General features: G+C 28.9%; 1 protein-coding gene across 1 annotated transcript; it reads left to right on the forward strand.

Annotated features, from left to right (window-relative positions):
* On the forward strand, positions 1-5,785 carry LOC125808199 (uncharacterized). The gene is made up of 3 exons (XM_049487923.1): positions 1-535; positions 2,838-3,082; positions 5,386-5,785. Exons 1-3 carry the CDS (start codon positions 71-73, stop codon positions 5,630-5,632), a joined length of 957 nt encoding a protein of 318 aa, XP_049343880.1. The 5' UTR covers positions 1-70; the 3' UTR covers positions 5,633-5,785.
* The last annotated feature ends 4,494 nt before the right edge of the window (positions 5,786-10,279 follow it).

The raw sequence follows: 10,279 nt of genomic DNA on the forward strand, positions 1-10,279 counted from the left end.
ATAAAAATAAAGTGATCAATAATAGCTTTAGCAATCAACAAACAGGGGAAAGTGAAAAAAACAGAGGAAAATGGAGAAAATACAGCACAAAAATGTCACCGTTAATGGAATCAAAATGCACGTAGCAGAAATTGGCGAAGGTCCAGCAGTTCTATTTCTACATGGCTTCCCTGAGTTATGGTACTCATGGCGCCATCAATTGTTGTACTTTTCTAACAAAGGTTACAGAGCTATTGCACCTGATCTTCGTGGTTACGGAGACACTGAAATTCCATCGGAAATCAGTAGCTATACTGCATTCCATATTGTTGGTGACTTGATTGCTCTGTTAGATATTCTAGATCTAGAAAAAGTGTTCTTGGTTGGACATGATTGGGGTGCTCTAATTGCTTGGTTTTTCTGTTTGTTTCGTCCTGATCGAATTAAAGCTTTGGTGAATCTGAGTTGTGAGTTACGGCCCAGAAATCCGTTGCGAAAACCGCTTGATTGCTTGAGGGAATTGCTTGGTGATGACTATTACATGTGCAGATTTCAGGTATTTCAGAACCTGCATAGTTCTCCTCTCACGATCTAATTTTCGGGGTTGAGTTACATCTAATATTCATTCTTTTTTTTTTTTTTAAAAAACTCCGGAATAATTCTCTTTTCATTTAATTTTTTTTGGGTATATGGATGAAAATAACGTAGATTCAGCCTGTATGAGATTTTGATAGCTGGTTTCAAGTTGGAATAAAGTAGAATTTTATCAGTATTTTATAAGTATTCTTTGAGCCGATCCAATTAAAAAAATGTTTTATCGTGGAAAACTTTTTGAAAATGTTTATCAATTTTAAAAAAATAAGATGGATTTACACTGATTGATGGCGGTTCCAGGAACCCACTAACTATTGCAGGATTCTATATATTTATTGCTCTCTTTGCCGTTATTTGTCAACTAATAGCTTTACACGCATTTTAAGAAATTTTAAATAGAAGAGTAATATATGCTTTAGTTTTTAGACGACAGGGGCATCAATATTCCAATAGTATGATGAAGGATATCTGCATACCATTTACGATAGTTCGGGGGTATATTTGTCCTTTTTCCCTTCCAAATATTATCTATTTTATCCTCTACTATCCAATAACAGAGAGTTGAATAGTAAGTTCTCCAGATTCGAAGAATTACTATTCAAACTCTCTGTTTTACTTTTTGAATATTATATTATTATTTTTATTATTTTGTAATTATTATATTATTTTTTTATATAAGGATATTAATTAAATAATATTTCAAATATTTTTTTTCAATTTTCGTCATTTCAAGTGAATATAATTTGATATTATTATGAATTTTCACTATGAAGAATGCACAAAATTTAAATGATAAAATAAAAATAAAATTTAAAAATACAATACAATACAAAATAATTTAAATACAAGATAATAATACAATACATAATAATTTTTAAAATCACAATAATAATAATAATTTAATAATCAGGTAGGTCCTTTCCAAGTTTAACAATATTCGAAAAAAATTAATGTATGATCTGGGGAAGTTGTGATTGTGATTGTGATTGTGATTGCTTTTTACAATTATTTGTAGTTGTTCTTTAGAAATTTAAAATAAAATACAAATCTATATTATATAAAGAATTTGAAAAGAATAAATTTTATATTACATGAAAATTATATAAGGTGATTATTTGTAAAAAAGAAAGAAATGATTTAAGAGAGAAATAATAATATAATATTGAGGAGAGATAAGAAGATTATTTTTCAGAGAGTAAAATAGAGACTTAGGTTGGAGTTGGTTGTCTGAAGAAATAGAGAACTCTATATTTGAAAAGTAAAGTAGAGGATACGGTTGGAGATGCCCTTGGTACATGAATTGATCAATGAATGAAAACCCACAAACTTCAAATTCTGGATCTATATTTGACTTTTCTTATAAAAGTAGAGAAAACCTCTGATTTTCCCCATAAAAATAGAGAAAATAAGTTTCACAAGCGACATTTCACATGATAACATTTTTTTCCATGCTCCCACACACCTCATCTTCACCTCACCCTCATAGCCCCATCCCCACCCTTGCTCCCATAGTATTTGTCGAAATTAACTATATATTAATACTTTTAGGATAATATTTTTTACTTACATATCAACCATAAAAAAATAAATAACAAACTCACTTATTTTCTTAAAAGAACATTTTTCAAGAAAATATTTTCATTCGTATTGAACACCCCAAAAAAAAAAAATCTTGTTTGGTCATTTTTATGAGCTCTCACTTTCAAGTTTGTGCCCACTTTATTTCCTCCAAGTGAAGAGAGCAAACGGTTTAATGTCATTCTAAAGTTCTAACTTACTCCCTCCATTCATTTTTTTCTTATCAAACATTTTCTAATTAAATTTCTATTTTTACTTATTTTTTTGACAAATTAAAAAGATATAATCCCCCCCCCCCCCCCCCCCCTATTTATACCCTTAATTTATTTATATTGAGTTAATGTCTTTGAAATATATATTAAGTAAATACAAAGACGAACTCAGAATTTGAAGACTTTGGGTGCACCAATATTAACTTAGCTCAAATATGAGCTCTAAGATAAACTTAAAATAAAAATAATGAAATAAAACTCTAGCTGGATTCAAACCCATATCTCACAAGTGGATTCTCTAGCTTGTACCAGCAATACAATAATACTCCTATGCTTTTCATGGGTGCACTGCTAATTATATCCTTATTTCTGTCAGTTTCTCAAGATAGATATACATATATATACATAATTTTTTTCGAAATTAACGAATATACATATTTTTGTGATTTACTAATATAGTATGCTATTATTTAGAAACCTGGGGAAGTGGAAGAGGAGTTTGCTTCAATTGATACTGCAAAACTGATGATAGGATTTCTTACTTCACGTGATACACGTCCACCTTGCATTCCCAAAGAGATTGGCTTTCATCAGGCCTTTGCTCAGTTACCAGCAACATTACCTTCTTGGCTAACACAAGAAGATGTCAATTATTATGTTGAGAAATTAAACAAAACAGGCTTTACTGGAGGATTGAACTACTATAGAAATATCGACAAGTATGTGTACTCCCTCTCTTTCTCTGTTTTAATTTGTCTGTCTGATTTTTGATTTGACACGGAATTTAAAAATATTATAGACTTGTAGCTTTAAACTAAAGATAAGTATTCCCTCCGTTTAAAAAAGAATGATCTAGTTTCCTTTTTAGTCTGTTTAAAAAAGAATGACCCCTTTCCTTTTTTGGCAACACTTTAACTTTAATTTTCCATGTGACATGTTTAAGGCCACAAGATTAAAGGGTATTTTGGTACATTTGACATAACTTTAATTTAGAACCATAAGATTAAAAAGTCTTTTTTCTTTTCTTAAAATTTGTTCCTAGTCAAACTAGATCATTCTTTTTAAAACGGAGGAAGTAATATTTACTAAAATGTTTTTTAGTCTTTGTGGTGTTGTTTGACTGTTCTATGATCAACTTGAGAGTTCAGGAATTTCTGGTGCTCATAATTACTTACTCTGGTGCTTGTGTTTACTGATAGTTGATCAATTGAGCAATTAAAATTTGTTGGATAAATGTTTGTTTATTAAGACCATCTCCAATTTATTTTTATTTTATCCTTTATTTTCTATATTTGGGAAGTAAAATAGAAAATGGGTTCTCCAAGCACTCTCTATTCTTCAATTGTAGGGAGGTGAATAGTAGTTCTTCAAGTACTATTCACCTCTCTATTTTACTTTTTGATTATTTTAATATTATTTCTGTTATATTACTAGTTAAGTCTTTATCATTTGTAATTATTTTCTAATTTAATATAACATCTAAAAATATATTATTAACAAGTTACTACTTTGACCAAAATTAATAATTTTTCTATTTTATTTTTTAAAAATTGTCACTTTAAATATATAATTTAACTTTATTTTAATATTATTTATATTATATAAGATTATTAATTAAGTCTCTAATATTTGTAATTATTTTCTAAGTAATATAACATCTAAAACATATTATTGATAAGTATATTATTTCCATCCCGAATTAACAATTTTTCTAATTTAATTTTTAAATTTGTTTTTTGTCATTTTAAATATGTAATTTAAATTATAATTATTTTTGGTTATGAAGTATGCACAAAATTTGCATGATAATTCAAACAAACTACTTTTATGTTATAGTGATAAATTATTAAACTACATTTTTTAATGAGCATGAAAATATTTGATGTTATAGTTCAAAATGGAATATGGGAAGTAAATTAGTACAGAATAATTGAATATAAGATGAAATTGTAAATTTAAACAAATTTTAGCTATACCTAAAAAAAATAAGGACAAAAATTGCTCATTTTGAACTCCGTAATACATTAATAGAACATTTATGAGATTAACGTAATAGTCTTGAAAGTTGAGTATTTATGTAAAATTTAAAATAATTTTTACAATGAAATAATATTTATGATGTTTTCACTTAATTGTTCGTTAATATGTATTATATATAGTATTTATTGAAATTTATGTTATTTAGATTAAAATATAATTTTATATTAAATGAAGAATTTGAAAAAAATAAAATTTTGTATTACATAAAGATTATAGAGAGATTATTTGCAAAAATAAGGAATGATTTATATTATGAAATAGAAATAATAATATAATATTGAGGAGAGAGAAATTTTTTTCTTTTTAAAGAGTAAAATAGAGAATTGGGTTGAAGTTGGTTGTCTAAAAAAATAGAGAACTCTATGTTTGGAGAGTAAAATAGAGGATGGGTTGGAGATGCCCTAAATATGAACAGAACTTCAACTTCAAATCATGAAATCCTAAATTCTCTAAAAAGTAGAAATTCAAATTTTAAGTTGTGTTTTCAATTATTAATTTTTAAAATGTAAAACTTGATCTATAAGTTTTTATTTGTTGAAAAAGAACCCATTATATTGAACTTTTACTTAAAAACTCATTATGTACGTTAATAAATTGTTTGTACCATGTGAAATGATTATAGTAAATAATAGCCAGTTAATTACTATATTGTTGAATTTTTGGACTAATGAATCTTTGATAAATTATGTGTATTTGAAAGTTTGTAACAACATGTAATCACAGTATTTATTTACCAAAGGAACATGGACATTTGTGTTTTATTAAAGCGGTACCGTACCTTGTGATATTTTAATACCTTCTTTATGAACTATAATTTGCTCATTTGGTAAAGTTTGTATAGGAGTCGGAAACGTTTTGATAGTTTTCATAAATTGTGATGTTTTCATGTTTATGAGACAAAATACAATGTAAGAATTCCAAATTACATATTCGAATAAAATTTCAACTTCAAATTAACCTGATTTCGATACTATATATGCAGAAACTGGGAGCTCACAGCACCATTTAGTGGATGCAAAATTCAAGTCCCAACTAAGTTTGTGGTAGGTGACCTAGACCTGACATATCATATTCCTGGAATCAAGGAGTATATACACAATGGTGGTTTCAAGAAAGAAGTTCCAAGTTTGGAGGAAGTTGTTGTAATGGAGGGAGCAGCTCACTTCATCAACCAAGAAAAGCCTGATGAAATAAATGCCCACATTTATGATTTTATTCAGAAGTTTTAACCAACCAATTGATAGTATCTACTATTAATTATTGGAGTTTTTGGCATAATTTGAGATGTACTTGTTGAAGTTTGTGACAAAATAAGATGCCTAAACAGATTTATGTGCCTGAATTTTGAAATTTGATTGATGAATGAATATGTATTTGCCACTCTGTTTACAAGTTCTTCAGCTTTAACATGCATTTTTTTCACTATAAGTAAGATAATTGGAAATAAGGGGAAATCTTGGCGTAACTGGTAAAATTGTCGTCATGTGACTAGGAGATTACAGGTTGGAGCTGGAAATAACCATCTTGTAGAAATGCAGGGTATATAAGACTGCGTATAAAAGTTCCTTGTGGTCTGTGAAAGTCAAGAGGGGGGGGGGGGGGGTGAATTAAAAATTCTTTAGTCGACTTCCTGTATGGGTTAGTCGACTCACCTGCAAGTTAGTATCACATTATAAGGTTAGAGTAAATGCAGTAAGTAAAAGACTCAGAGAGTTTTATATTGGTTCGGAACATCAGTGTGGTGCCTACTTCCAGTCTCCTTGGGTTTCAAGGGTTTCTTAAGAGCTTGTTGAGAACTTGGGCAGTACAATGTATTTCGACGGAAAGAACTGTCTGATGTGCAAATCAGATCATCTTCTTTGACACAACCTTTACTTGTATAACCTACACTCAGATCTTTCTTTCTCTTTTCTTTTTCAATTGTATACTCACGAGAATACAAAGGTTTTATGAAAGACAATAGAAGACACCAGTACAAGTTCAAGTGAAGTGCGTACTTCACAACTGCGACTATGAGTAAGTTTATATAGTGTTGAGGACTGCTCTTTTAAGGAATAACCCAAGGGTATTTCAAATCAAGGATCTCGATTGAATCCTTGATTTCGGTTGATTGATTCATGTCCATATCAGATATGTGCATGAGCAAACCCATTCCTTCATTTTCTTGGAGATCTTCTTATAATCTTGATACTCTTCCTTCTCTAGAAAATTTTCTTGTAATCTTGAAACTTGGCTGATTTTATTGATTGTCTGTCTTTTTGATTTACTTCATCCTAGTCAGACGCTAGGATTGTGGTTTTCTTGATTATGTATTCCTTGTATGATGGCTTTCCTTTCCTACGTTGCTTCAGTGAGTGCAACTTGTTACTTCCTTCCTTGTAATGCTACTTTGACGTCCTTCCTTGTAATTTTCATTGCCTACAATTTATCATACATATCTTAGGTATTTCATTGCCTACAATTTATCATACATATCTTTGGCGTCCTTCCTTTTCTGAACACCGTTCATAGCATGAGCTTAGTGTGTGTTGGGACACTCTATTCTAAATTATGTCATGCTCAATTTATTTACCTAGATAGAAGCAAGTAAACATTGATTTTGAAGGGAGATACAGGACCAGCTTGGAAACTAGAAGTTGTTGCCTGCTGTTTTGGATTTTGATATACATAAATAGATCAGGAGGAATGATAAAATATATATCACGTATAATTTTAAGTATATGATGAGTATTTCAATGAGAATTTTCGTGTACGGGAGAGAATGCGTGTGGTTTTAGCACGAGATAAAAAATGACAATAATTATTATGCTTTTGTTCCAAATAAATTGAAATTGACTATAAGAATTTTCAATGAGAATTTTCGTGTACGGGGGAGAGAATGCGTGTGGTTTTAGCACGAGATAAAAAATGACAATAATTATTATGCTTTTGTTCCAAATAAATTGAAATTGACTATATGAATCCTCACCAAGAAAACCGGTTATTTAATGATATGTGACATCATAGTTTATTTCAAAGATGGACCTAAATCATGTTGTTATAAACACTCTGCGATGCCCATTTTGTTCTTCAAGGCATCACAATCTCTTTGTTGTCCCTTGAGATAAAAATGATAAAAGAGACAAGTTTATATTAAAGATACAATTATTAAGTAAATAAAGATGTACATTTTCAGCCACTCTCAATTATTGATCTGTTGAATCATTGACTTTAGGCGTATCGTTGATAAGGTTTTATATGATGTGGTAACACAATTTAAATGATATTAGAGTAGCTGAGTTCTACGTCGGGTTATCACTTAAAAAAATTACACGCATCTTACCCATAAAATAAATCAATCTACACGTGAGTGGCATGTTGAAAGTATACCAAAGTAAATTAAAAAGTACTTTCTTTAAAAGTTTTAGCTTTTAAATAAGGTGTCATATAATACATTGATATATATAACGAACTTACATTTTACTTCATAAAAGAGGCTTTCACTGCCATATAAACTATCCGCTCCTTTTTCGATTCTTCTTCTATATAATAAATAAATCTTTATGATTCAATCAATTGAAGTGTCTACACACCCTAAATTTACTTGACATAGAAAACAAAGAGCCAAATCTTAAACTCAATTGTTAGTTAGTACTCCTATCTCCTTGATTTTGGAGTGGATTCTTTCACTCTATTTTATTATATACGCTTATTATTCTTCTGTATATAAAAAAATAAAAAGAATCTATTCGAGAAACGCTTACCAACCCTTTACTGATATTCTTGTCCCGATGCTGCAGAGCATATTTGCACAAGGGGAAAAAAGCAAAATCATAATTATTCAGAGTGGATATATTTCTTTTCTACTTTAGTCTATTTAAATTTTGTGTTGTTTGGGGAATCTCTTATGAACTTCTTCTAGTTTATAGTTAAATATTTTAGGAAGGATCTTGGAAATATCTAAAGTTTGGCGTTTTACTTGCATGTGGAGGAATGACTTGAGCAAGTTGAAGACAAGTGCCAAAGTGCACTTGTCCATTAACACTGCATTTTGCTTCAAATTAAATATAGATAATTCTCATCCAACAACTTTTATCTATCTAATAAACTAGTAAAGAAAGCTCGGGCGCGGCCCGGGCCCAACATTAATAAAGTTATATTGTTACTCTTTCCGTCTCATATTAGATGAGAATCTTACCAAAAATATTTTTTTCATATTATTTGAGCACTTATTAAATTAGGATAGAATTAATTAATTCTTTTCCATTTTACCCCTACAATTAATATGATCATTCCTATATTGTATGTGTATTTTTTGTAACTCTTTTCAATGTGCATTGATATAAACAAAGGGCAAAATGGTGAAGTCTTCCAATTGGTATTAATGATTTCTTAATCACCGTGTAAAGTTGGAAGTGCCCATCTAATATGGGACGGAGGGAGTATAGTTTATGTATTGTTATAAAATTAGTAAAGATTGTTATAATATATTTTGCTCATAAGTGAGCTAATATAGAAACTTATTTGTCATTTGTCTTTTTAATTTCAATTTTAAATAGCAAATAAATGTAGCGATAAGACTGAGGGTAGAAATGAAGCATATCTTTGTAAATTTAAGTAAACAGAGTAGAAGTAACATTAGGGTTATCGATAAGACGATTCATTCAATTATTTTAAAAAAAATTATATCATTCAATTTTTTGGCTATTTTATAATGTATAACCAAAATTAAAATTTTAAAATCATCCCAATCCTAATTTATGTGACAGAAGCAGTACAAAAATCAGTCTTTTTTTTGTTGTCTTGTAGATATTTTAAGTTATTATTTATTGTAAATTATAGTACTTTTTATTAAAGTTTTTAATAACATATGTTACTTTTTATGTTTGAGAGTTAAACCAACTTTTTTTTATGTCTTTTAATTTTATATGTGTTTTGTCCTTTTCCATTTTCAAAAACCAATACTCTCTCCATTTTTTTTTATATGTCATTTTTTTTTATAAATATATTGGTTATTCCCTCTTCTTATTGGAACACATGTTGACTTGTGGTGAATATTTATTCCCTCTTCTTATATAGTAATATATAACCTATAAAGTGACATTTTACATAATATTCCTTCTGCCCCTTACTCCATGTTATAAGAAAAAAGTAGAGAGAAACTTAAATATCGTTTGGTAAAGCATATAAAAATAACGTTTAATAAAATGTATTAGTAAGATTTTCGCATTAGTTATGCATAGATTATTTCTTATGGATTATTTGATTTGGTATATTCAAAATAATATGCATGATATAAAAATGTTTATTTACAAACATATCCTTCATAATTGTAGTGAAAAAGATGTAAAAATGCTTTTGAGGGTAACTAGATCTTTAACAATGCTAATGCATGTATTAAATCTCTTTGCATTACTAATACATAAAAATCCAGGATATTAATAATACACTCTTCAATACATAATAAAGTGTATAACTAATGCACACATTAGATACACATATCGTGAAAAAGTATACCAAACAAAAGACTTACTCCGATTACATTCATTATTTTTGCTAATACACTTTACCAAACGAGCTGTCAAAAATGCATAAATTGATTATACATATAAAGTTAATTAGAGAAGAGAATCTCATTTTTACTCTCAAAATTTCAATATCACTAATGCAATTTTCTTTTTTACAGATTATAAAATCTAATTGAATTTTTAAGACTTTACTCAAAAGTTTAATATTTTAAATTTCAACTTTAAAATCTAGGAACAAACAAACGAGCCGCTCAAAGTCCCTCTCCGGCTATAGCATATATACTATACCGCGACAACAAGGGAGGAAACTTCCTCTTTTATGTTTTTTAGCATAACCATTTGCACTGCACCTTCTTCTTCTTTTCTTCC

The sequence above is a fragment of the Solanum verrucosum genome, unplaced genomic scaffold (genome assembly GCF_900185275.1).
Source record: "Solanum verrucosum unplaced genomic scaffold, falcon-dt-bn FXZP01000234.1, whole genome shotgun sequence".
In the NCBI taxonomy this organism is placed as follows: domain Eukaryota; kingdom Viridiplantae; phylum Streptophyta; class Magnoliopsida; order Solanales; family Solanaceae; genus Solanum; species Solanum verrucosum.

What these genes read in the sequence shown, in the direction of transcription:
- LOC125808199 (XM_049487923.1), top strand. Translation starts at nt 71, where the DNA reads ATGGAGAAAATACAGCACAAAAATGTCACCGTTAATGGAATCAAAATG. An exon ending in ATTACATGTGCAGATTTCAG is followed by an intron (nt 536 to 2,837) that starts GTATTTCAGAAC and finishes GCTATTATTTAG; the next exon opens with AAACCTGGGGAAGTGGAAGA. An exon ending in TACTATAGAAATATCGACAA is followed by an intron (nt 3,083 to 5,385) that starts GTATGTGTACTC and finishes CTATATATGCAG; the next exon opens with AAACTGGGAGCTCACAGCAC.